Genomic DNA, 27501 nt, shown 5'->3' with positions numbered 1-27501 from the left:
GACTCATCTCTGTGCAAGTCTGACAAGGCTTGTAGGCGCTGTGCCGGAGCCTGAGGGGCCCCACGGCCGGCTACAGGTGGGGTGCCCAGGTGAGGGAGGGAGGAGGGACTCTCTTGCTGGGCTTCTGCCTGGCTGTGCACACTCGGAGCTGGCCAGGCCTGCCCTGTAGGTCCAGCCCCCTCTCCCCTTCGTGCTGTGGCGCCCCGGATGGCCCTGGCAGGGGCTCTGCGTCCTGTCACGGAGCCCCTGAGCCGTGCAGTCAGTGTGCACTAGGTAGTGGCATGTGTGCAATGTTCCTGGCTGGCGTGAGGAGTCAAGGTCCTCTCCTGCCAAAGCCAGATTGTCCTTGAAGGCTCCGTGGATCCCTTGTTTCTGCTGTGCCAGGACCTTTGTACTGTCCTAGGGAACATGGGGGTCCTAGATTGACTGGGTGAGAGCGGGACTGCTGGGCTCTTCCTCACTCACAGATCTGTCTGCTGTGGGCTGGAGTGGGCCATGTTACCCTCCTTTCTCTAGGAGAGCTGAGGGTGACAGTTTAGGGATGAGTGTGGGCAGTGACAGGACGCTTGTTTGGGGGTAGGGCTAAGGCGTCCCCCAAGTCTGAGGCCGTGCCACTGCTAGCTCCAGGACAGGGGGTGAGCCTGGTGACCCTGTTACTAAACAGAAATGGCTTGAACCCCCTGCACCTTGGCAGGGGTGTGGAGTGGTATGTTGGAGTTTTTAAGTTTACTTATTTATTTTGAGAGAGAGAGAGAGAGAGAGAGAGAATCCCAAGCAGGCTTCACTCTGTCAGCACAGAGCGGAATGTGGGGCTTGGTCTCATGAACCGTGAGATCATGACCTGAGCCCAAACCAAGAGTTGACAATTGACTGAGCCACCCAGGCACCCCTATTGGAGGGTTTTAAGCTGGGGACCAGTGTCGTCTGCTTTATCTTTCAGAAAGACCATGTGGCTATCACATGGGGAGCTGATTAGGGAGGCTCTGGTGTGGAGGCCGCTGCATGGTCCTGCTGAGGGACAGTGAGACCTGGTGGAGGCAGGGTGGATGCGGAGAAGTGCTCAGACTTGGGATGTATTTTGACAGTGGACTTACAGTCAGATTGGGGGTGAGGGATGAGGGATAAAGAATCCAGTGATGACCCTGGATATTTGTCCTGAGCTTCAGGATGGGTGGAGGAAGGCTTTCGAGGAAGAACATTAACAGGAGTTCCGTTGGGGCTTGTGAAGTCTGAGATGCCCATCGGACATGTGCGTAAGATGTGGCGTTGGCAAACCCAGAAAGATCTGGACTTGAATCTGGGTTCTGCCTTTACTGGGTGTTTACTCTGGGCAGGTCGCTTAACCGCTCTGACCCTCCCACCCTCTCACCCACTCCCTGGGCACTTGTGAGGCTTCTGTCGTGGCATTTGTGAAATGCTTGGTTCAGTGCCTGGTGCATCATGGGTGCCCAACAGAGGACACCTTGGGGCTTGCTAAAATTTTGCCTACATCATCCCATTTTCCAGCTCAGGGACATTCCTATTGGCTTCCCATTGTACAGGGCAGAGCTTGGAACTTATGTCTTGTGGGCTGATTTGGCCAAATCAGAGTTAATACCTGTATTCCTCAAACTATTCCAAAAAGTAGAAGAGGAAGGAAAGCTTCCAAATACATTGTACAAGGCCAGCATTATCCTGATGCCAAAACCAGCGAGAGACACCACAAGAAATCCATAGGCCAGTACCCCCGGTAAACATAGATTCAAAAATCCTCAGCAAAATATTAGCAAACTGCATAGAGCAATACATTAAAAAGATCATTCGTCGCAATCAAGTGGGATTTCTTCTGGAGATGCAAGGATAGTTCAATAATCGCAAATCAGTCAGTGTGATAAACCACATCAACAAAAAGAAGGATAAAAATCCCTCAACATAATAGAGAAATATGAAAACCCACAGCTGACATCATGCTCAGTAGTGGAAAACTGAGAGGTTTTCCTTTACAATCAGGAATAAGACAAGGATGTCCTATCTTGACACTTTTATTTGACATAGTATTGGATGTTCTAGCCATAGCAATCAGACAAAAAAAAAGTATACAAAATGGTAAAGAAGTTAAATTGTCACTATTTGCAGATGACATATTATACAAAGAAAATTCTAAAGACTCCACCAAAAAACTACTAGAAGTAATAAATGAATTCAGTAAAGTCACAGGATACAAAATTAATACCCAGAAATTGATAGTGTTTCTATAGTCTAATAACAAAGTAGCAGAGAATTTAAGAATCCCATTTACAATTGAACCAAAAGAATGAAATACCTAGGAATAAACTTAACCAAGGAGGTGAAAGTCCTCCAAAAACTATGAAACATTGGTGAAAGAAATTAAAGATGACACAAACAAATGGAAAGATATTCCATGCTTATGGATTGGAAGAATTAATATTGTTAAGATGTCCTTATTACCCAAAGGAATCTGCAGATTAAATTCAATCCCTACCAAAATACCAACGACATTCTTCACAAAGCTAGAACAAATAATTCTAAAATTTGTATGCAACCACAAAAGACTCCAAATAGCCAAAGCAATCTTGAAAAAGAAGAACATAACTAGAGGTATCACAATTCCAGATTTCAAGATATACTACAGAGCTGTAGTAATCAAAACAGTATGGTACTGGCACAAAAAATAGACACATAGATCAATGGAACAGAAGAGAGTCCAGAAATAAACCCACACTTACATGGTCAATTAATCTATGATAAAGGAGGCAAGAATACACAATGGAGAAAAGACTGTCTCTTTAATAGTGTTGGGAAAATTGGACAGCTATATGTAAAAGAATGAAACTGGACCACTTTCTTACAGAATACACAAAAATAAACTCAAAATGGATTAAAGACCTACTGTGAGACCTGCAACCATAAAAAGCCTAGAAGAGTACATGGGCAGTAATTTCTCTGATGTTGACCATAGCAACATTTTTCTAGACATGTCTCCTATGGCAAGGGAAACAAAAGCAAAAATAAGCTATTGGGATGACATCAAAATAAAAAATCTTTTGCAGAGCAAAGGAAACCATCAACAAAACAGAAAGACAATTTAGTGAATGAGAGAAGATAATTTTCAAATGATATATCTGATAAGGGGTTAATATCCAAAAGAACTTACACAACTCAACACCAAAAATTAAAAAAACCCACCCAGTGGTTCAGTCAGTTGAGTGTCTGGCTCTTGATTTCAGTTCAGGTCATGATCCCAGGGTTGTGGGATCGAACCCCATGTCTGGCCTGTGCTGAGCGTGGAGCTTGCTCGGGATTCTCTCTCCCTGTCCCTCTCCCCTAGTCATGCTTCCCCCACCCCAGCCTCTCAAATAAAAAAACAAACAGACAAACAAACAAACCACTCATATCCAACAGTCTGGTTAAAAAACAGGCAGAGAACCTGAACAGATATTTCTCCAGAGAACATATACAGATGGTCAGCAGACACATGAAAAGATGCTCAACTTCACTCATCATCAGGAAGATGCAAATTAAAACCACAATGAGATGTCACTTTACACATGCCAGAATGGCTAGAAATAATAAGTGTTGGCAAGGATGTGGGGTAAGATGAATCCTCATATACTGGTAGTGTGAATGTAAATTGGTGAGGCCACTGTGGAAAACAGTGGAAGTTCCTCAAAAAATTAAAAATAGAATTACCACATGATCCAGTAAATCCACTATGAAGAAGAATACGAAAACACTAATTTGAAAAGATACATGCACCCCTGTGTTTATTGCCACATTAGTTACAATATAGCCAAGATGTGAAAACGGCATGTCTGTTAACAAATGGATAAGGAAGATGTGGTATATATGTATTCAGTGGAATATCATGTAGCCATAAGGATGAGATTGTGCCATTTGAGACAACATGGATGGACCTAGAGGGTATTGTGCTAAGTGAAATGTCAGACTGAGAAAGACAAATACAGATGATTTTACTCATAAGTGGAATCTGAAAAATCCCAAATGAGTAAACAAAGGGCAGAATCAGACTAATGAATACATAGAGCAAACTAATGGTTGCCATCAGTTTTGGGAGGGGTTTGGAGGATTGGGCAAAATGGGTGAAGGGGAGTGGGAGATACAGGCTTCTAGTTGTGGAATGAGTAACTCATGGGGATAAAGGACAACAGCATAAAGAATACAGTCAGTGACATTGTAGTAATAGTGAGGTATCAGGACAGGTGGTAGCTACTCTTGTTGGTGAACATAGCAAAATGTGCAAACTAGTCAAATCACTGTGGTACACCTGAAACTAATGTAACTCAATTGTACTACAAAAAAAAATGTTTTGGCAGAATGTTTTCCCTTGAGTTTCCAGATCAGCTGTAGGATCAGCTTTTCAATTTCTACAAAGAATCCAAGTGGGATTCTCATAGAGGTTGCATTCTAGATTGCTTTGGGTAGTATTGCTATTTTAAGAATATTATCTTCCAACCCATGAGCAAGGGATGTCGTACCATTTATTTATGTCTTTTTAAATTTCTTTCATCACTGTTTTGTAGTTTTCAGGGTACAAATATTTCACCCCCCTTGGTAAAATTACAGTAGATTTTTTTTTTAAACGTTTATTTATTTTTGAGACAGAGAGAGACAGAGCACGAACGGGGGAGGGGCAGAGAGAGAGGGAGACACAGAATCGGAAACAGGCTCCAGGCTCTGAGCTGTCAGCCCAGAGCCTGACACGGAGCTCGAACTCACGAACCGCGACATCATGACCTGAGCCGAAGTCGGACGCTTAACCGACTGAGCCACCCAGGCGTCCCTATAGTAGATTTTTAAAAATGCTATTGTAAATGGAATGGTTTTCTTAATTTTCTTTTCAGATTTCTCAATGCTCATATATAAAAACAACTGAATTTTGTTTGTTGAGCTTGTAACAAACGGTTTTAAGTGTCCTTTATTAGCTTTAGTAACGTGTGCATGTGTGTGTGTGTGTGTGTGTGTGTGTGTGTGTGTGTCTATTCTTTGGATTTTTCCATATTGGTTCATGTCATCTATAAATGGAGATTGTTTTATTTCTTCCTTTCCAATTTGGATGCCTTTTATTTCTTTCTCTTACCTAATTGCTTTGGCTAGAATTTTTAGTACACTGAATAGTAGTGGTGAGAGTGGGTATCCTTATTTGGTTCCTGGTCTTATGGATAAGTTTTCAGTATGCTTTCAGTGTCATTGAGCATGACTTGGGTTTATAAAAAAAAAGTCCTTTATCATATTGAGGAAGTTTCTTTCTATTTTTAGTTTTCTGAGTATTTTTATTATTGGGTTTTGTCAAGTGCTCTTTCTGTATTAGTTGAGATGATCATGTGTCCCTCCCCCCCTCCCCCCCATTCTATTAATATGATGTATTACATTGATTTTCTTATGTTGGACCAACCTTGCATTCCTGGGATAAATCCCATGTGGTCATGGCATATGGCACGCTGTTCAGTTTGGTTTGCTACTGTTTTGTTGAGGATTTTTGCGTCTGTATCCAGCAGGGATACTGGTCTGTAGTTTCCTCCCCTTGTAGTTTCTTTGTATGGTTTTGATAATGAGTTAGGAAGTGTTCCCTCCTCTTACATATTCTGGAAGAGTTTATGAAGGATTGGTGGTAATTCTTCTACTTCCTCCTCCTCCCCTTCCTCCCCACTTCTTCTCCCCCATCCTCCCCCTCCCCCTCCTTTTTTTTTTTTTTAAGTAGGCTCTAAGCCCAGCATGGAGCCCAGGTGGTAATTCTTCTTGAAATGTTTGTTAGAATTTACCATGTTGCCATCTGATCCTGGACTTTTCTTTTTGGGAAGTTTTTTGATTATTGAATCAATCTTTTCACTTAGCCCTTCACTCTTAGGCTACTTGCTTGGTACCTGTAGTCATTTGCATTTTGGAGATTTAAATAGAATTCTGCCTAATTTTTAAGATGTTCCATAAGAACCCAGCCATCTTCCCATTCTTCCTGATGCTGTTCCACCTCTGCTCTGGCCAGGTTGGTCCCTGTCACACATCACCTTCATTAAGTACAATGAATTCCACAAGTTAGTGGTTCTCAGTGTGGTCTCTAGACCAGGAGTATCAGTATCACCTGGCAACTTGTTATAAATGGAGCTTTTCTGGCCAGGAATTAGAAGCTTGTGGGGGGAGGTGGCTCGAAACCTGTTTTTCAACAAGCCCTTCAGGCAATTCTGTTGCATCACGGTTGTCATAGTAAATAAAGACCCCTGGAGGCTCCTGGCCCAAGATGACACAGCTGAAGTAGTGTCTCCAGGCGCCAGCAGCCGAGGAGCTGTGCTCAATGTGAATTGGTGGGATTGGAGCCCAAAGAAGGGAAAGAGGAGCAAGAAGGTAGGATAAGAGAGAAGGGGAGGGAGGCTTGCATGGAGCACTCCCTGTGCCTGGATGCAACTTACTGGAGGTGCCAGTTGGGGGTAGGGTTGGCTGTCCAGGATGAGGGGTACAGTCTGTGGCCAAGGAGCAGACAGTACTTACTGGCATCAGCACTGGCCTCTTTAGCCCAGACTCCTAAGCCGAAGACTCAGCCTCCACCGCCTGCTTCGTTCTTGGCTTGCTTGGCAGAGTAATCAGTCTCTCATTCAGCACGTGTTCCTGGAGCATCTCCTATGTGCCAGGCAATTCTAGGCCCAAGGACATAGCAGTGAACGAAATCAAGGGCCTGCCTATGAGGATCTCCTATTCTAGCGAACCTACCCTTTGTCTTCTTGTGGGGAACATCACCAGCGTTTTCCGCAGGCTTTGGCAGCTAGGCTGGTGGCCAGCTGGCCCCCTCACTCTGCCCGCGCTGTGGAGGGGGACCTCTAGGCCAGCAGCAGAGTTAGAGCAGTGAGACTTGCGCTCTGGCTAGGCAGCCATGGGACATATCCTGTCTGGCTCCCCATGGGGGGTGTGCTCTGTGTTCCTTAGCTCTCCCAACCTTCCAAAAATCTCTACAAAACTCTCCAGAAATCCTTTTCTTTTGCAGTGTCTTCCTTGCCTATGGGGACAAGAAGCTTGCTCTGTTTCCCTCTTCCCCCAGCACCATCCAGCCCATGTCTCTCCATCCCATTTTCCTGGGAGCACCTTCTCCTCCATCCTTGTCTTGTTTCCATGTCTCTTGTTGCCGTCGACACACCTTTGCCTCTTTGGTGTGTCCTAGATTCAGATAGGCAGGGACAAGGAGACAGTTGCTACCGTGCACGAGCATGCTGTGTTGGGTGCTCTGCCAGGCTCTGCAGACTGGCTCACGTTACCCCACCGCAGCCCCACTCCCAGGCACAGGTGCTCAGACGACACCGTCCTGTGCTGTGAGCAGCGGGCCTGTGGTACCTCCTGGGCAGGGGTTATAGAAAGGCCATTCACATGTAAACACATCCTGTCTCCAGGAGGGGAAGAAAGGAGCTCAGAGCTAGGGCAGGTTGCCTAGCAGGGACCCTATGGGCAGCAGGTGGGTGGCAGTGAGTGTCCCTTCTCCAAGTAGGGTCGGGGGGAGGATGAGGGAGAGGGGGCAGTGCTGGTGGAGACCTCCCCAGCTGAGATATAGCAAGAAGGAAAGAACAGGTGGCTGCTTGTCTGCAGGGAAAGGCCGAATCCAGATGTAGGGCTGCTGTGGACCAGAGGGAGGTAGGGCGCAGGGCGGCGAGATGGAGGTCTGTGGCCTCCTACACTGTGCTCCTTCATGGCTGCTTCTCCGTTGCCTGGGCAGGGGCTGACACCCAAGTGAACAAGGAGGGGCGTCTGAAGGATTTCTTGAGGCTGACCTTGCAGGTTCTGTTCTCTTCTGCTCCTGCTGCCTTAGACCTCCTCCTGCGTTCACCCCCAAGGACTCGCTTTGCCCTTCTAGAGGAAGGCCTGATGTTTTCTATATTGGGAGGTGGAGAGGACAGGGGTGGAATCCAAACAAAAGCCTGGGGCCCAATCTGTGACTTCCTTGGTTGAGCGCTGGCTCTCTGTGATTATCTCATGGCTTACTTGACTGGCTGTTAAAGGGGAGCCCAAGGGGACACGCTGGCTGTGGCTGGGATTTGGGTGGCAACCGTTGTTGCTAATAATAAATGGGACAGCTGAGCGGATGCTATTGATGAGGAGGCTGAATTACATTTCTCTGTGACAATCCAATGCTGGCTTCCTGATGGAGGGGGAATTCCCTTCCTGAGGATGCCTCGGCGGGACTTCATTCTGTATTGAAGGGCCTACGGGACAGTGCTAGTGAGTCAGTAAGCATATATTGAGTGCGTTCTGTGTGCTCTTGGCTGTGTGATGCAATCTCGGGGGTGTGGACAGCGGTAGGTGTGAGTGGCCGGAGCTGCTGTTCCGGGCTGGCCTGAGTCACCCTGCTTCTGGGTGGAAAAAGAGACTTGCTCTTTGCCATGGCTGGACTGTCCCATAGGAAAGTTCAATGAGTCACCGAGAAGTGGGGCCGGCACAGCTGAGGCCAAGTTGCCACTGTTCTCTGCTCTTGGGCGCTGTCCACGCAGGAGTCGCTGCCCAGTGCATTACTCAGGCCCGAGGCCGGATCTCAGCCCTCAGCCTCCCATCTGTGCCAGCCCCAGCATCCTCACTTGGGAAACGCAAACCCGTTTTTAACAGTAATCTAAACACACTGCCTTTGGGAAGACTGATAAAGCTGTGTTCTAAATCCGGAACTGTCCTAAAGCTTCCAGACCATCTCTCAAAAGGACACAGCTCACTTCCAGAGCAAGCTTTCTTTTTAACTTTTTTTCTATGTTTGTTTATTTTTGAGAGACACAGAGAGACTGTGAGCGGGAGGAGGGTAGAGAGAGAGAGGGAGACACAGAATCCGAAGCAGGCTCCAGGCTCTGAGCTGTCAGCACAGAGCCCGATGCGGGGCTTGAACCTACAAACCGTGAGATCATGACCTGGGCTGAAGTTAGATGCTTAAACAAGGCTTAACCGATTGAGCCAGCAGGCGCCCCCCAGAGCAAGCTTTCTAAGTAGTAAATAGCAACTACCAGCAGGAACTGCGTGCTCGCCTTGGACCAGGCCCCGTCTGGTACTTCCTGTCCACGTTCTCACTTCGCCCTCACGTGAGCCTTGAAAGGCCTGTCTGCCTTGTTGATCGACTCACTGTTCGTTGAGCACACATCATGCTTCTTCATCTATCCACCTCTGTCCACACAGTAACCACTGCCTGTAATGGCCTCTTCCCCCTCCCTAGCAAAGTGATTTCAAAGTGACTTCTGTTTATCCTTTAAGGTCTAGTGGGATCCCGCTTCTCGCCAGAAGCCTTCCTTGATGGGGTGGTGTTAAAATGTGTCCACACATTTTTTGATACTTCCCTCCTCAAGAGGTGGAAGCTAATTCCTCCCCCCACCCCTGAGTGTGACCTGGTTGTGTGGTTGTGGGCACTTGCATCCAATGAATAGGACAAGGGGGAAGGGATGGTGCGCAGTTTCACAGACGAGGTCGTAAGAGGTGCTGTAGCTTTGCCTCTCAGATCACTCACTCTGGGGGGAGTCAGCTGCAGTATTTTGAGGACATTCAGGCAGCCTCTGGAGAGGTGTGTGTGATGGAGGATGGGGCCTCCTGGCAGCAGCGTTGTGAGCAGATCCCTCAGCCCCAACCAGGTCTTCAGGTGATGCAGCCCCCGTTCATGTCCTGACTGTAGCCACCTGAGGAACTCCGAGCTGGAACCGTACAATGAAACCACTGCTGCATTACTGAGCCAAAGAAATTTAGAGTCACTAAGTTTTGGAGTCATTTGTCACACAGGAGTAGAGAACTCATACACTTGACCTTCCAGCCAGAAGTGCTTCATGCCTCCTCTGAACCACTGTGACACTGGTCATCTGTAACAATGCTGAGCAGCTTTGTCTAATAATTGAGATGAAATACCCTGGAGTCCTCCCCTGGCACTTGCAGTATCTAGTCTGTGCCTTGCAGGTGCTTAATCATTTGGGGTTAACAGATCAGACAATACAAGGGCATTGTCTAAGAACATACAAATACGTATCTTTCCCCCACAAAAGATCTTTTGATTGCCACTTTTCATGGATAACAGAGAGTAAACTGGATAGGAGGGTCATTTGGGAGAGCCTCAGTCTGTAATCCACAGAGCCACGGTCAGAGCCGGGAATGAATTGGCCCGAATCCAGGGGCTTTCTGTGGACACCAAAGGCAGTGTACCTGTGTCCCTGGATACCCGGTAATGAAGACGAGAGAAGGGCCTGGGGCAGGGGCTGAGGGAAGCAAAGAAAGGAATGCCAGAGCTTCTGCTGTGTGTCGAAGCCTTAAAAACTATTGCTGGGTAACAAGTTACTCCAAAAATAATTTATAGTTGTTACAGATAATTTAAAAAATACTGAAAAGAAAAAAGGAAAAAAAATATCCTTAACCTATAACTTATTTTGACATTTATCCTTCAAGTTAGTATTTTTTGTCTGGATGAGTGATGTGTGTATGCACGTCAGACCTATCTATCTGTATCGATACCTACATACCTATGCATATCTATGTATTTTATACCTGTATATTGATATCTTTATGTGTATATCATATAGGGGATACACACACACAAATAGGTTTTTTATATCTAATTGAAAAAAAAATGGGATCACCTAAATTCCATTTGTCTCACTTAGCAGTGCATCTTGAATCTTTTATTAAAATTTTTTTTTTTATTTTGGAGACTGCGAGTGGGGGAGAGGGGCAGATATATGATTTGCAAATATTTCTCCTATTTTGTGAGGTTGTCTTTTCACTTGAGAGTGTCTGTTGAAGTACAAAAGTTTTTAATTTCGGTGAAATTAAATCTAAATTACTGTTTTTTTGTTTTTGCTGCTTATGCTTTGGGTGTCATATCTAAGAATCCATTCCATGTGCAGTGTCACAAAGACTTACTCCTATGTTTTCTTCTTCTAAGAGTTTTATTTATTTTATTTACACATTTTTTTAAATGTTTACTTTTGAGACAGAGAGAGACAGAGAGCATGAGTGGGGGAGGGGCAGAGAGAGAGAGGGAGACACAGAATCTGAAGCAGGCTCCAGGCTCTGAGCTGTTAGCACAGAGCCAGATGCGGGGCTTGAACTCAAGCACCGTGAGATCATGACATGAGCCAAAGTTAGACACTCAACTGACTGAGCCAACCCATATGTTCCTTCTTCTAAGAGTTTTATAATTTTAGCTCTTATATCTAGGTTGTTGATTCATTTTCAGTTCATTTCAGTAGATGGTGTGATCTAAGGGTCCAACCTCATTCTTTTGCACATGGCTATCTAGTTTTCCCAACACGATTTGTTGAAAAGACCCCGTTGAATAGTCTTGGCACCCTTGTTGAAGACCGATTGCCATAGATCTATGGATTTGTTTCTGAACTGTAACTTTCATTCCATGGACCTATAGGCCTATCCTGTGTCACTACCACACTGTCTTGATTGTTTTGCTTTGCAGTAAGTTTGAAATTGGGAAGTATGAGTCCTCCAACTTTGTTCTTTTGGCCGTTCTGGGCCCCTTGAATTTCAGTGTCAATTTTAGGATTACTTTTTAATTTCTACAAAGGATTCAGCTAGGATTTTGATAGAGATTGCGTTGGATCTGTAGATCAGTTTGGAGGGTGTAGATCTCCTAATCATACCAACCCTTCTAGTTGTGATCATGGGATTTATCTCCATTTGTTTATAACTTCTTTAATTTCTGTCATCAATGTCTTGTGCTTTTCAGAGTATACGTTTTTCATTTATTTTGTTAAATCTACATGTAAGTATTTTATTCTCTTTGATGCTATTAAAATTGGAATTCTTAATTTTATTTTCATTGTCCATCGATAGTATATAGCAAAACAATTTTTTTTGTAGGTTGATCTTGTGTCTTGCGTCCTGAACTCATTTATTGTATTATTTTTAGTAAGTTTTGCTTAGTGAATTCCTTATTTCTCTGTATAAGATTATGTGAATAGAGAGAGTTTCAGTTCTTCCTTTCCAGTTCGGATGCCTTTTATATAGTTTTTTTGTGTTTTTTTTTTTTTTCTTTTGCTCAACTGTTCGGGCTAGAATATCTAACACAATGATAAACAGAAATGATGACAGTGGATATTCTGGTCTTATACCTTCTTTTATGGACAAAGTATCTAGTTTCCCATTATTAGGAATATTATTACCTGTGATTTTTTTTTTTTTTGTAAACGCCCTTTATCATGTTGAGGAATTTCCCTTCTATCTAGTTTGGGGTGTGTGTGTGTGTGTGTGTGTGTGTGTGTGTGTGTATGTGTTTAATTTTACTCAAGAAAGGGTTTTGAATTTTGTCAAATGCTTTGTTTAGTCTTTGAGTTGATAATACGGTTTTTGTTTTTATTCCTCTGGTTTTTATATTCATTGATTTTTGGATGTTAAACCAACTTTGCATGACTGTAATAAGTCCCACCCAGTCATGGTGTATAATTCTTTTTAGAAGGTGCCGGATGTAGTTTGCTAATATTTTTGAGAATTTTGTGTCTATATCCATGAACTATATTGGTCTATAGTTTTCTTGTGATGACTTTGGTTTTGGTGTCGGGGTAATGCTAGTCTTCTAGAATAAGTTGGGAAGTGTTCCCTCTCCTATTTTAAGAGTTGCTGAGGAATTAGTATTACTTCTTCTCTAATGGCTGGATTTACAGCTGAAGCCATCTGGACCTGGGCTTTTCTTTGTGTAGCTTTTTGATTACTAATTTCTTTGATTACAATTTCTTTATGAAATATATATATATATATATATATATATATATATATATATATTTGCCGTTTCTTTGAGTCAGTTTCAGTAGTTTGTGTATTGCTTGGAATTGTCCATTTCATCCAAGTTATTTAACGTATCGACACCTATTTGTGGTATTTGAACGTAGTTCATCGTAACCCAAACAGTGGTGCGGTGAACATTCATCCTCGTGTTCCCATGGAAGCGTGTTCACAGCCCAGATTCTTAGAAGAGGAATTGCTGGGTCAGAAGTCTGTGCGTGCAAATGTTGATGGTTTTTGCCCTTTCGTCCTCTTCCTGCTCATCTTTCTCCCCTTGTTGATTTATATAAATTCTTTCTGTCCAGGAATCTTGGTCTCCTGGAGGTTGGAGCTAAGAAGGATGCACAGAATCAATGGGGAGGAGTTGTGTGTTTGACAGCTCCTTCTGGTCAGGGGTGCTGATGTGCTGAAACTTGTCATCCACTCTGTATATTCACAGGTGGGGTTTCCAGACCCTTAAGCCCAAACTGCTGGTGGGTCAGAGACTCTTGCCTCTGATAGGCCAGCTTTGGTCTGGGACAGGTCATTTGAAGCCAGGTGACTCCCCAAGCGTTCTTCCCACGGTGGTTCTCTCTGGGAATTCTGAGGGCCGGGGGGCTCCTGGTGATTCTGGCCCATTGGTGCCTGTGGAGGAAGGGAGGGATGCCTTACCTCTGCGTAAAGGAGTGACAAGATATCCTCGTTTTTCATTATCACTGCTTTTCTTTTCTTTTGTTTTCTTTTGTTTTCTTTTCTTTTCGTTTTGTCTTCTCTTCTCTTTTTTTCTTTTCTTTCCCGTTCATCTGAGGACTATGTTCTGGGTGCTCATTAACTCACGGCTTGCCAGTGCCCCGATGTGGGCAGTGATGTTGTGACCAGACAGTGTAGCTGTTTCTATGGAGGGGAAGCTGCTGAGAGCTCTCTGCATGCATTTTGTTAGGGCAGAGCTTTTAGCCACTCACCACCCCCCCCCGCCCCCCTTTTCCACTTCCTGTTTCTCCTTTTTGCCTTTACCTGGAATTTACAAAGGCTGGCACCAAAGTGGGTTAAAGATTTGGATTTACATAGTTCGAGATTTAAAAAAAAATCTCTCCAGGTCCCTGGAGGCTGCAGTTCGGTCGTTTTCAGGCTTTGCTCACAAGCTCCAGGGTCCCAAAGAGGTGCTCTGGGGGCAGGGGACAGGGGCAGGCGCATTTGGAGCTCAAGCCCCCATGCCTGCCCTGGCCAGGGTCCCTGGAGGGCTGTGTTGCTACTAAAGTTGGAAAGCTACTTGTGTTGGACTCCTTGGCCTCACTGTTGGGTTGAAAATACTCCAAACATGACTTCTTCTGGAGGCTTCATCCTGGGGCTGACAGGTGCTTTAGGGAACTTGGCTTTTCCCAGGGGCCCTATAGACTCCTCTCTCTTGACAGAGACTGAGCGGTGGCTCTCCCCAGGGCCATTCGCCAGCCTGCGCATGTTTCGTTTTTTCTTTTGTTGTATGGGGCATTCTGGCCCTCCAGCCCTGCAAAGGCAAAATCAAATTACCTTCTCTCTTGATCCAAATGACTCTCATCCCCCGGGAAGCCCTGGGCTAAGTTTGCAGACAGTTGGTAAGGAGGCTTTCTCAGCAGACCTCCTGACTGATGTATCTTCTTTGTGTCTTTCAGTCTGCGGAGTTCTTTGAGATGCTGGAGAAAATGCAGGTGAGCCTCGCCAAAGTGGGGTAGCTGAGCCATGGGTGGCGGGCGTGCTGTAGTGACCTTGGGGGATACGACACCAGGCAGAACTTGGGAGCCTTGGAGGGAAGGGAAGAGAAGAGAGAACTCATAGCCTGAACTACCTAAGGCCATTTTCATGCTGAGCAGCAGGAGGATTCTGGGAAGCTCCTGCCCGAAGGAAAAAACCAGAAAAATCTCCTCCGGTAGAACAGATGCAATACACAACCTCACAGATGTGGAGAGGGCTTGAAAGGGTCCGTTGTTCCTGGGATGGGTTGGGAAGAAAGTCGGAAAAAGAAAACCCTTTCCTAGGGGCGCATCTTGAGTCTGGGAGGCAGAGCTTCGGGTGAGAGACCCACCCGAGGTCAAACCCTGCACCTAACACTTGCTAGCGCAAGTTCCTTCCTTTTTCTGAGCCTTCCGGCTCCTGTTTTCTATCTGTTCACAGCACTGTTTTCACCTCCCTCTGACACCAAATGTGTGGTTGTTTTCCCCCCACCGAACAATTCTGTGACACCAGCTTGGTGTCCTGCAGTTCAGCTCCATTCTGACACTGTCTCCCAGAGAGAGCGTCAGATCCCACAGGGTATGGGCTCTGCCCCGCAAGCCTGCCGCCTGCCCGCTTCAGATGCCGGCCACGAGTCTGTTGTCACCTGTGCTTCTGACCAACAGGCTATGAATTTGAGGGTCCCATGATTCCCTGCTCAGGTTCTATTCATTTGCTAGAGTGGCTCAGAGAACTCAGAACAGTTTACTTACTAGATTATCAATTGATTATAAAGGGATATAACTCAGGAACAGCCCGATGGAAGAGTTGTGGAGGGCAAGGTATGCGGGAAGGCCGGGAAGATACATCCTCTGGATGTATCACTCTCCCAGCGCAGCCATGTACTCACCAACCCGGAAGCTCCCCGAACCCATCATTTGGGTTTTTTATAGAGGCTTTATTACTTAAGCATGATCGATTAAACCATTGGCCACTGGAGATTGATTCAGCCTCCAGCCCCTCTTCCCTCCTGCGAGGTTGGGGAGGTGGGACTGAAGGTTTGGAGCCTCTAGTGGTGGTTGGTTCCCCTGGCAACCAGCTCCATCCTTAGGGGTGTCCCAAAAGTCAACCTCATTAACAAACTTATAAATAACCTTCTTGCTTTCACCTTTATGGCTCTGGAGCTGTTTCAGGAACCAAGGACAAAAGACCAAATATTGTAGCAAAAGATGCTCCTGAATGCTCCCATTGCTCTCGTCACTTACGAGATTCAACAGGCTGTAGGAGTTCTGTGCCAGGAATGGGTGAAGACCAGAATGTTTGTTGTTATAAATCATGCCGCAGCCCTTATAAATAATAACAGAAATACCCACTCACACGGTTGTTGGGATGAAATGAAATAATGTATGTAAATACTTGATAAGCATTGCATAAAAATCAGTGTTCAAAATGGATTTGGGGGGGCACTTTATAATTATTCCTCACCAAGGGGCCAGGGCTCACAGGTAAGAACTGGTGCCCTGGGGAATTTGGGGGGACGTCCAGAAGGCTTAACTGATATGGGTGGGAAGAAGACGCTGACAATAGCACATGTATTTAAAAATTAAAAAAAAATTTTTTTTAATGTTTATTTTTGAGAGACAGAGAGACAGAGCATGAACAGAGCATGAACAGGGAAGGGGCAGAGAGAGAGGGAGACACAGAATCAGAAACAGGATCCAGGCTCTGAGCTATCAGCACAGAGCCCGATGTGGGGCTCGAACCCACGAACCACAAGATCATGACCTGAGCCTAAGTAGGTCGCTTAACCGACTGAGTCACTCTGGGACCCCTAAAATTAAAAAAAATTTATTTTTGAGAGCCAGCACTAGTGGGGGAGGGGCAGGGAGGGCAACAGAGAATCCAAAGAGGGCTCTGTGCTGACAGCAAAGCGTCCGATGTGGGGCTTAGAACTCACAAACGAGCCATGAGATCATGACCTGAGCCGCAGTCAGATGCTTAACCAACTGAGCCACCCAAGCGCCCCGGTGGCACATGTGTTTTAAGCACTTTTCTCGGCTCAGACAGTAACAAGTCTTAGCTCATTTCTTCCTGAAAAGTCCGCAGGAAGCAGCTGTATTATTATCATTATCCTCTTTTCACAGGTGGGAAAACTGAGGCACAGAGATCTTACTTAAAGCACTCAAGGGTTGTGGGTAGTAAGTAGCTTCAGAGTCAGAAGGCTGAGCCATTATGTTATGATGCTTTCTACCCTGAGTAGATGCTACAGGTTCAGGGAAAGATTCCATGGTAATGGTGTGGAAGCTCTGGAGGAGAGGCAGTTAGGGTGCCACTGCAGTCCTGCGATGCAGGTGGAGACACTGAGGTGCTCACAGGAAAGCCAGGTCTCCCTAATGATGGGGAAGGGGAGGGACCGTTTGAGGGAGAAGTATTGTAGTGGTTGTGTCATTATCACCCAGAAGTTACTAAGATCCTCCAGCAGTGTGTGGACTGCAGACCGATTTTACATACATTTAGGGACTTACAGTCGGGTTGTGGAAACAGGGGTGGCATGTGCCTTGGCAGCGAGGGGTGGGAGACCATGCGCAGCTACGTGCTCTGCTGCCTGGCGTAAAACTGGGATTTTCACCAGAGCCCATGAGATCCTGGCACTCTGGGAAGCTGGCAGGGGATTTGCAGCTCCCCCTGCCTTCTCTTCGTTTGGTCCCACAATCCACCCATCCATCCCTCACCCCCAGCTGGAGACCCCCGCCTCCCCTGCAAAGGGCTCTCCCAGTACATAATTCAGCCCTACTTAACTGGCCTCCTGCTGGTCTGCCTTCTCTGTGTCCAGGCTGCTGGGCTTGACTTCTCAACTAGACTGGGACCCTCCTGAGGGCAGGGGTTTGGTTTTTATGCTCTGTACGTTTGTGGCAGCAGACACCCGAGGGCTTGCCTGTTCCATCTCCGTTGAGACGGCCAGGGGCTGAAATCCAACTGCCTGGGGTTTAGGTCCCTGCCCACTGGACCCCGGCCTCCAAGGGGCCCACACTTTCCAGCTCTTCTGTATGTACAAAACTCATATATGGGGAAATAGTGGGAGCGAAGCAGGTGGTGTGGTGTGGCCAGATCCTGTCCTTGGGCGTGGGCCACCTCTTCTCACGCTGTGGTTGTGGAGGAGACTGACTTTCAGAGCAGTCAGTGCCCAGGGCACTCTGCAAGTCATGGAGAGCTGGAACTCAGATCTGGGACTCCTGACCTCCCCTCCATCCCCCGCCATCCCCCGACAGTGGAGGAATTGGAAGAAGGGCACAATCCCTATGAAGCAACCGAGACTGAGGTCCATTTTGTCCTGGGTTCAAGTTTTAACCCTGGCACTGTGTAGCTGAGTGTCCTTGGTCAAGTCACTCTACCTGTCTGATCCTTGATTTCTTCATGGTGAGGAAAAAGGGGGGTTAATGATAATACTGATTGCAAAGGCAGATCCGTGGAAAGGAGAGGAGAGGGCCCAGAGCTGGGTGATGGCTCTGTGTCATCGGGGAGGGGAGGAGTGGGGAGGAGGTTTGCTTTCCTGCCCAGGGGCTGTTCCCAGGTAGGGGTGACTAATGCAGGACAAACAAAACAAACTTCTGACATCACCCCCCTCCCATCTGCCCAGTTTGCCTCCCTGGACAGGGTCTGCAGGGCCACCCAGGTGGTTTTCTCCCTGTGTGGGGAGAGGAGCACCTGTCCGGTGGGAGGGGTCCTCCCACACCCTCCTGAGCAATGCTGCAGGATGACTCAGTCCAGAGAAGTCCGGAGAAGCCGAAGTCTAAATCCAGCCAGTGAGCGGAAGCCCTGGGCTCCAAGGCCTATGGGATATGATTGTGCGCTTAGAGAGACAGCCTGGCTTCAAATCCAGGCCCTGCCACTCAGTAGCTGTGCAACAGCAGAAGCAGCCGCCTCTCTGTGCCTCAGTTTCCCTTTGGTATAAAGATGCTGAGGGCTTCAAAGGAGACAACTGTGGGAGGGCGCGCTGAGGAAGCTTAAAATCCCCATGCATTATGTTATGATTAGGATGGTCTTCTCTCCAGAGGGGATCTGTTTGTCCTGGTTATCCCACCTTCTCATTCCCTTACTCAATTTATTCAAACAGTCTAATTTAACTATGTGCTCCTGTCTTGAAAAAACCCAGTGAAGTCAGATCTGGACCATAGGACCACAGGACAAGGCACTGCTTCCCAGAAATGAATGAGCGCCAGGCCCCCTGCCTGTCACCTGTGGGTCTGCCCCCCAAGGAGGGAGGGCAGCTGTGGGGGCACCAGGTCCAGAGTGCTGGCTTTGACACCATTCGGACGTGGGTTCCCGTCCTTGCCCCGTACCTACTGGTCCTAAGAGCCTGGCAGAGAGATTTCAGTGCCGGCATGATATTGCTCCCTGGGAATGATGGTAATAATTATCTGTAGCCAAACCAGTCACTCTTTCAAGGGCTTAACCAACATCATCAACATTTAACCTTTACCACACTGGTAGCTGCTATTACCGTTTGGGTTCTACAGAAGGGAGCACTGTGCCACAGAGGTTTTGTGACTTGCCCAAGGTCCTAAGTGGCAGTGTTGGGATTTGAACCCTGGTGATCTAGCTCGAGCCTGTGCTCTTAGTTGCCTGCCCTACTGCCTTACTTGGAGCTGCTGTGGGGACTGAGTGTGACAAGGTGTGTGATGTGTAAGGACCGGGCACAATCAGCTGTAGCTATTATTACCAACCCCATCAAGGCAGGGGCTTGCGAATCTCAAGCGAACCCTCCATTTGGCCCCTTTTATGTGACCTTTGCTTTTTCATGAATCCTCTTTTCCGTGTTGCCATAGGGGATCAAGCTTGAAGAGCAGAAGCCGGGACCCCAGAAGAACAAGGTGGGCTGTGTGGATGAGGCGGCAGCCCTGTGGGCCCGACGAGGGGACAGCTGGCATGCTGGGGTCTGCCATCGTCCACCTGACTTCCACCAAGAGCTACTTAAGTGGCTGCGCCTGTGTTGACTGGGCGCGGTGGATAGTAAGGGGGCCTTAGCTTGATGCCTATAGGGCAGCTTTAGGGGGTGGGGATGGAGGCCTTCAGCGAGACCTACGGCTTGTGGCTCAGCCTTGATCTTCTGTACCTGCTCCTGCAAAAGAACCGCACATGGCATTTAGGGGTATCAGGCTCTGGGCTCCAGGCTCTGCTCCTCCGCTGCAGTTTCCTTTCCCAAGGCCCAGGGAAGCTCGTCACTTGGAAGTCAGCTCCCTTGCCCGAAGGCGGGGCTGGGTGAAATCAGGAGCCATCCTCCTGTTTTTGCCCTCATTCCTAAGGGGTGAAAGGCGCGAAGTTCAGAGCCTTTGTGCAGTGCACCTTCAGCTAGCCAGGTTTGCGTTCAGGTTCTGTCACTTTGGGGAAGCACTCAAGGGAAGCCGGATTCCCAGAGCTCCCTCTCTACCGTTCTGCATCTGGTGTTCCCTTTGATGCTCTTAAAGCTCTCGTGCAGCCTGCCAGGCAACCCCCACCCCCTGACCCGGGAGAGGGGAATGGAAACAGCCATCACACTTCATGGGCACTGCTGGGGCTAACGGTCGCCTTGTCTGGTTTGTCTTGCAGGATGACTATATCCCATATCCCAGCATTGATGAGGTAGGAGCTCCCTGGCCACACTGCAGCCTGCGCTGGGTCTCAGCTCTGGGATGGGACTGGTGGGGGGGGGGGTGCTGATGGCCCCTGCTCTGTCCCACGTGGGAGAGAACCTCCAGCCTGGAACTTCACCTTTGTGACCTCCGTTTTGCCACGTTGAGACTGGGGTGCGGATCACAGCCTTGCAACTTCGGTGCTCCAGGGTTGGCGAAGCTGAGAGGTTGTTGGGCTTAAATTTGGGGTTTGTGTTACTGTAAACACAGGCCTCAAATACAGGGGTCTCCACCGTGGAACAGTTCAGAGGTGGGGGGGTGCCACCACTGGCACCCCACTCCTTCACTCCCCCTGTAGAGCCAGGGCAGGCCACAGGGCAAGACTTTCTCTCTGCTTCCAGGTTGTGGAGAAGGGAGGCCCATACCCCCTGATTGTCCTGCCCCAGTTTGGGGGCTACTGGATCGAAGACCCGGAGAACGTGGGGACACCGACCTCCCTTGGCAGCAGCATCTGTGAGGAGGAGGAAGAGGACAGTCTCAGCCCCAGCACATTTGGCTATAAGCTCGAGTGCAAGGGCGAAGCCAGGGCCTACCGCAGGCACTTCCTAGGGAAGGTGAGGCTGAGGGCCCCTGGGTGGAAATAGCTGCTGGTGCAGGCAGGGAAATGCACCTAGACCAGCCTCGTCCAGCGCCCCTTTCTCCCTGTCTCTTCTCCTTCCTGGGCCTGCCCCCTTCCTAGGGCCTGCCACTGTCCTGTTGTCCTGGCTGGGGAGGTCCGACTGGCTCTGCTCCTGGACGAGGGTACAGGGGGTGTGCAGAAGTCAGGAAGGCTCAGTGTGATGGGTCCTTGGAGGCACCACCCCCACCAAATGTTCACGGAGGTGACCGGATGGGGAGCGTTTGGGGGTGAAGGAGAAAATATGTTCTCACACCTTGGAAGTCTTTGTTTCCGTGTACATAGTACAAATCTCTCGTGTCCTCACTCCAGCAGGTCCCCAGGGTGATGTGCTGTGAGCCTCTGATTGTTTAAAAGTGACAAAGTTACATTTCTTTAAATATATTCTGCTCTTCAGACTTGCTTGGTTTGGAAGTCCCAAGGGCAGATTCCGGAAGTTTCCAGTCTAAGGCAGTTTTGCAGAGTTTCACAGGGAGGAGGGAGCTGCATCAGAACCCCCATCCTAACTTGTTCAAATGCAGATTCCAGGGCCCCACCCTGATATGGCAGATCTAGGGTGGGCTCCCCAAGCCTGAGAGAGGCCCACTGTCCAGAGCAGCTCCCAGCTTCCCATGGGCGGAGGAGCCAGAGTTCCTCCTAGTTTTATTCCCACAAATAGTCGGAATCAGCAAGAGCTGCCTCCTGGGATCAAGAAAGTGGATGTGGGGTCCTGTGGAGGGGAACTTGAGCTCCAGCGTTCAAGGTGGGCTTGAACACTGGATCTGTCCCTTACTGGTTGTGTGACCCTGGCCAGTTACTTAGCCTCTCTGGACACCGGTTTACATATCTATGAAATGGGCATGATGATGTCATCTTCCCATAAGGTTGTGGTCAGGATGTAAGGAGTCAGTGGGTGTTAAGTACTTAGTCTAGTGCCTGGCATATCCCGATGACTGTGCAGTTGGAATCCCCTCCTGTGATCTTTCTCTTTCTCCTCCTCCTCCTCCTCCTTCTCCCCCTCCTCCTCTCCCTCCTCCTCCTCCTCATCAACGGCAGCCACAACATCCTTGCCTTTCTTCCTCATTGCTGTGGGCAAAAAAGGTGATTTGGGGGAGCCGTGTCTGGAAGGTCTCCTACTCTGTTAATACCTGATTTCTCTTTCTAGGATCACCTAAACTTTTACTGTACTGGCAGCAGCTTGGGGAACTTGCTCCTGTCCGTCAAGTATGAGGAGGCAGAGGGCATTGAGTACCTTCGGATCATTCTCAGGTGGGGCTGCTGCACCGTTGGAGGCCACACCTCTAGTGGCAGGGACCCAGAAATACCAGTCTGACCAGTCTGGTCTGGGTGTGTGTGTGTGGGGGGGGTGGGGAACCGACTGGCTGGAATCCTGGGGCTCTGTTGAGTTGCTAAGCAAGGAGACCAGGTGTTTATGCCAGCCGGCCAACTGTGGGAGTCAGAGTGGTATCCTAGTCTCAAGGTCACCTAGACCATACCCCCGCCTGCCTTTCTGTCTGGCTGGGACCGTGGCTCTGAAGAATTTTGGAAGGGAAAATAGAGATGGCTCTTTCTGCTGAGATACAACTCCAAATCGCCCTGGGAGAGGGTTTGCCAGAGCACTGCTTGTGGCGTGCATCCGGTCGGGAAGATAGATCCCAAAGCATCTGTGTGTGTGTGCAGGGTTCCCTGAGATGGAAAGTGGTCACAGCGGGAGCACTGATTTACAGCTAAGCCATGGTACCTCTCTCCTCAGGGGCAGGATCTGGGACTGGTTTCTGTTTTGTTCAACTAACATGTTTTGTAAAACCCCCTCTGTACCGGGGAGTGTGATAGGTGCCGGGATGCAATGATGGCTGAGTTGTGGTCTGTTTTCTGAAGGCTTATGGTCTAGTAGAAAAAAGCAGAGGATTTTACTATGTGTCACAGGTATTATGCACAGGATGCTGTGGGAGCACAGAGAGTCTGTATCTTATTTATCTCTGCCCCTTGTGGGCTCGTGGAGAAGCCTAGAAGGCCAAGTGTTAGTGCTTAGCAGAGTGCTGTGAACCTGTCAAGCTCCCAGTCCATATTCGTTGAATCTAATTGGAAGTCCTTGATGGCATTTGAAAGAAGCAGTAACATTTTTTTTTTCTGCCCAAATTTTGAGATAAATATGGGAGGGAGCAGGGGCACACAGTCGTGCTGTGGGGAGGGGTGTGTGTGGGGTGGTACAAGGGAGTTGTCAGCACCCATCCGGTCTTGGTTTTTTTATTAAGGAAGGAAGCAGTTTTCTTTACGGAGGTTCACTTGGCTAGAAATCATATTTGCAAGGCAGGGAGAAGTTAACTAAATTGCTAGAGCAAATTTTTTGAGGGAGTAATATGTGGATCACCAACTCCAAATAGGATTTTGAACTAGGTGACTCTCTATAAAAGAAAATTATTTACTTTCTTAATAAAAATCAGACCTTGGGGTGGCTGCCTGGCTCAGTTGCTTAAGTGTCCGACTTCAGCTCAAGTCGTGATCTCGTGGTTTGTGAGTTTGAGCCGTCAGGCTCTGTGCTGACAGCTTGGAGCCTGGAGCCTGGAGCCTGCTTCGGATTCTGTGTCTCCTCCTCTCTCTGCCCCTCCCCTGCTCATGCTCTGTCTGTCAATAATAAATAAATGTTAAAAAATTTTTAATAAAAAAAAATAGAAATCAGACCTAAACTGGGTAGGATTTCTGAGTAAGATGACAATTGAACACAAGGATCTAACACCCTTTTTCCAATACTCCAATACTGTATCTTATTTGAAATGTTGCTTCAGAACTGAAACATGAGAAAGATGTCAGGAACACACCACACACATTGAATATTTTTTTTTACATTGACTATTTTTAAAATAATCTATGGGGCAGTTAGGACTAGAATGTGGATGGTATTGAGAGTTGAGCCCCAGCTCACCTTCCTTACAGAGTGGTGTAGCATTGGGATATATGAAATTAGGAATTCTGGGGGAGTCCTGTACTCTTTAAATGTTTATTTATTGATTTTGAGAGCAAGAGAGAGAGTATGAGCAGAGGGAGGGCAGAGGGAGAGAGAGAGAGAATCCCAAGTAGGCTCTGTGCTGTCAGTGCAGGGCCTGACTCAGGGCTCAGTCCCACAAACTGTGATCATGACCTGAGGTGAAATCAAGAGTCAGGCGCTTAACCACCTGAGCTACCCAGGCATCCCGAGTCCTATACTCTTTAGAAGTGAGCAGGAGCCTTGGAACAGTCAGGGGTCTTTCCACATGGAACCACTTTTGTTGTTGTAGGTCAGCAGCATTTGAAATCAATCCCCTGGGGAGCCCATGAGCAATCTCAAATGTGGCTTTCCCAAATAGAAAACCCTGGGGTGGCAGGGAGAAGCCATACACCAGCTAGGAAGTTGGACAATCATTAATCTCACTTGGAGTGATGGCCAGGCCAAATTGAAAACCAGACATAAGAAAATTGGCCCTACAGCTTTAGAAGCTTTACCAGACACAAAGAAGAAATTATGCAGAGGTGACATTCCCCTGCTGGCAGTGACTCCTGTCCCAGCTTCTTCCTCATTCTTTGTAGGATTCTGGATTATTTAATTGATGTCTTAAAACAACTAGCTCTCCAGCCTAAAATCTGAGAAGTGTATTCTGACAGCTTCTGTATGTGCTATGAAGGTAGCCAAGAAGAATCTATCCACAACTGGAAATGAATAACAAGTCTGAGTCGATTTCTTCTTTTTTAAGTTTGGATGTAAAGAAGTAGGGGAGGAAAAAAACGCCTCACAGGTTGGTGAAAGGAAAGATTCTGCATCTAAAAAGGCATACCCTAGCATTTAGAAGGTAGGGACTAACTAAATTTTAGAAAGGATTATTTACTACAGAAAGCCAATCAGATTTAGATACCTATTAACTTTGTATTTTCAGCAAACTTCCAGAAAAAATAAACCATATGAAAAAAAATACAAAAGATAAAGTAAGGTGACAATGAGATGAAAAAGTTGCTGGTAAATTAAAGAAAGAACATAAGAAAACTAAAAATGGCCAAAAAATTTTTAAATTTATTTTCTACATTTGTTTATTTTTGATAGAGAGAGATAGAGCATAAGTGGGGGAGGGGCAGAGAGAGAAGGAGACACAGAATCCAAAGCAGGCTCCAGGCTCTGAGCTGTCAGCACAGAGCCTGACGTGGGGCTTGAACTCACAAACCGTGAAATCATGACCTGAGCCGAAGTTGGATGCTTAACCGACTGAGCCACCCAGGCACCCCTGCCAAAAAGAATTTTAAATGAGGGGCACCTGGGTGGCTCAGCTGGTTGAGCGTCTGACTTCAGCTCAGGTCATGATCTCATGGTTCATAAGTTCAAGCCCCGCATTGGGCTCTGTGCTGACAGTGCAGAGCCTGCTTGGGATTCTCTCTCTCTTTCTCTCTCTCTCTCTCTCCTCCCTATCCCGCTTGCTCTGTCTCTCTTTCTCTCTCTCAAAATAAATAAACTTAACAAAAATTAAAAAGAATTTTAAATGATATTAGAAGCAGTAAAGAGAAGAATCTACTTTGTGGAAAACCCAGTTACTAATAATGAGAGCAAGCTTTCACATAATTCAGAGGAAAACACAGAAACTCTAAAATGATGAGCAAATTATAATAAATGTGGGGAATAGTGAGCAGGAATTAAGTTTGTGGATAATTGATGTTCTTAAGCTAATTGAAGATTTAAATCTGCAGATTAAAATGGCTCACCCAATATCAGATGAAGTCAATGAAAGGAACTAATAGCTGGACATATTTTGATGAAAATGTAATATTCCATGGATATAAAGTCACTATTAGAGTGAAAACATTCCAAAATAAAGGAAGATAAAACGTTAACATCTAGCAAAAGATAGAACATAAAGGAACATGAATAAATATAATAGAAGTCTGAATACATGTAATATATAATAAATATAAATGAGTTAAATTTCACTATTAAACAGCAAAGATTCTCAGTGTGAGTCATGCCTCCACCGCCCCCCACCCCCACTAATGGATCAATCTATGTATCTTTATTTTATTAAAGAAAGTAATTCAGTATATTTAAAAAGAAAAGTGTTGAGAAAAAGTTATAACAAATACAAAAGGGTAGAGTTGCAATATTAATATGAAAAAGTAGAATTTGAGGCAAAAAAGCAGTCAGTATGACAAAAAGGGCTATTGCCTATTCATAAAAAATAAAGCCTTGTTTAATCAAGGCTTAATATGTGCCAGACATTCTCCAGGGGTAGGGCTAATGTAAGGAATAAGCTCATCTCTTATTACCTGGCTACAGAAAACATTCACTACATGTTAGGTATTCTTATTCTTGTTTTTATTCTCACTCATCTTCTTATGGACCTGGATTGTTTTAGATCCAAAGATAGATGGTATGGCAGAACTGAAAAAAGTTTATAAGAGCTTGAATGTGGAGTGTGTGTCTGAATGTATATATGTGTGTGAGGGTGCGTAAGGTTGAGGGCTCATGCTAGAGAGGTAAGAAAAAGCTAAATCATGTATGGACTATGTCTAGGAACTTAGATTTTATTCTGTGAGCCAAAGGAGAGCTCCTGAAAGGAGAGTATCATGATATGATGTGCATTGTAGAGTGGTCACTGGCTAGATTAAGGGGAATGTCTTGGAGGGAAGGCAAGGCTAGAAGCAGGAAGATGAACCAAGAGGGTGCTGTGATGAGTCAGGTGATTATCATGTGACTACAGGCCACCTGGTTGCAGAATGTGAATGCTGCCTCCAGTACTGTGCAAACCAACAACCTGATGGAGCTGCACCAGGGTGACTTGCACTGAGGATAGAGGAAAACGGGTGGAAAGTTCCAAAACACCCAGAGAAATTGACATTAAGAAAGACAGCTGAACACATCAACAAATGAAAGCTGGATTTACTGCTGATGAAATGCAAGTAATGGTACACTTTCAAAATGACTTATATCTGAAAAAGGTAAAGAATGAATAGCATCTATAAACAGGATAATAAATTATGATACAGTCCCTGAGTGGATACACATGGGTACAAAAAGAAAACAATTGGAATTATTGGAAAAAAAATAGTTGAAATAAAAAAACTCAATACAGGAGAGCCTGGGTGGCTAAGTTGGTTAAGCATCTGACTCTTTTTTCTTTTTAATGTTTATTTATTTCGGAGACAGAGAGAGACAGAGCATGAGTGGGGGAGGGGCAGAGAGAGAGAGGGGGACACAGAATCCGAAGCAGGTTCCAGGCTCTGAGCTGTCAGCACAGAGTCTGACGTGGGGCTTGAACTCACAGACCGTGAGATCATGACCTGAGCTGAAGTCAGACGCTCAACCAACTGAGCCACCCAGGTGCCCCAGCACCTGACTCTTGGTTTTGGCTCAGGTCATGATCTCGCAATTTGTGAGATTGAGCCCTGTGTCAGGTTCTGTGCTAACAGCTTGGGATTCTCTCTCTCCCTCTCTCTGCCCCTCCCCTGCTCGCTCTCATGTTCCCTCCCCCCCCCTCTCAAAATGAACCCTGAGAAACAAACAAAAAGTAAACCCCTAAAACAAAAAACTCAACACATGGGATAAAATCTGGTCTAATATAATGTATTCAGAATCAAAGAGTGAATCCATGAATTGGAAGATAGTCTTGAAGAATTCGTCCAGAGCGCAGCACAGCTCTAAGAATATATAAAAAAGAAGGAAGCTATGTGGATAATAGACTGATAGGTCCCAGCATTTGTCTTAGAGTTTCAGAGGAAAGAATAGAGAAGCCAGTGGAGAAGAGATATCCAAAGAAATAATGGCTGAGAATATTTCAGAATTGAAGAAAGCACACACTGTGGTTCTGAGTATGATTTTAA

The 27501-nt window shown here is 46.6% G+C and overlaps 1 protein-coding gene across 8 annotated transcripts in view; it reads left to right on the top strand.

The window, feature by feature from the left end:
• RAP1GAP2 (RAP1 GTPase activating protein 2) overlaps window positions 1-27501 on the top strand; it is a 212747-nt gene that overhangs the window by 134947 nt on the left and 50299 nt on the right. For all 8 annotated transcript variants that reach the window (XR_006297784.1, XM_043583426.1, XM_043583420.1 and 5 more), the window contains 5 exons: window positions 14367-14402; window positions 19230-19274; window positions 19990-20022; window positions 20414-20626; window positions 21833-21936. Coding sequence is in view for 7 of the 8 variants with exons in the window: in XM_043583426.1 (XP_043439361.1) it covers window positions 14367-14402; window positions 19230-19274; window positions 19990-20022; window positions 20414-20626; window positions 21833-21936 (431 nt within the window). In the remaining variant the exon portion in view is untranslated. The remainder of the gene's footprint in view (window positions 1-14366; window positions 14403-19229; window positions 19275-19989; window positions 20023-20413; window positions 20627-21832; window positions 21937-27501) is intronic.

Source organism: Prionailurus bengalensis, chromosome E1, assembly GCF_016509475.1.
Source record: "Prionailurus bengalensis isolate Pbe53 chromosome E1, Fcat_Pben_1.1_paternal_pri, whole genome shotgun sequence".
NCBI classification, from domain to species: Eukaryota; Metazoa; Chordata; class Mammalia; order Carnivora; family Felidae; genus Prionailurus; species Prionailurus bengalensis.
Note: the sequence above shows the minus strand (reverse complement) of the source record. Positions and strands in the feature narration are given on the sequence as shown.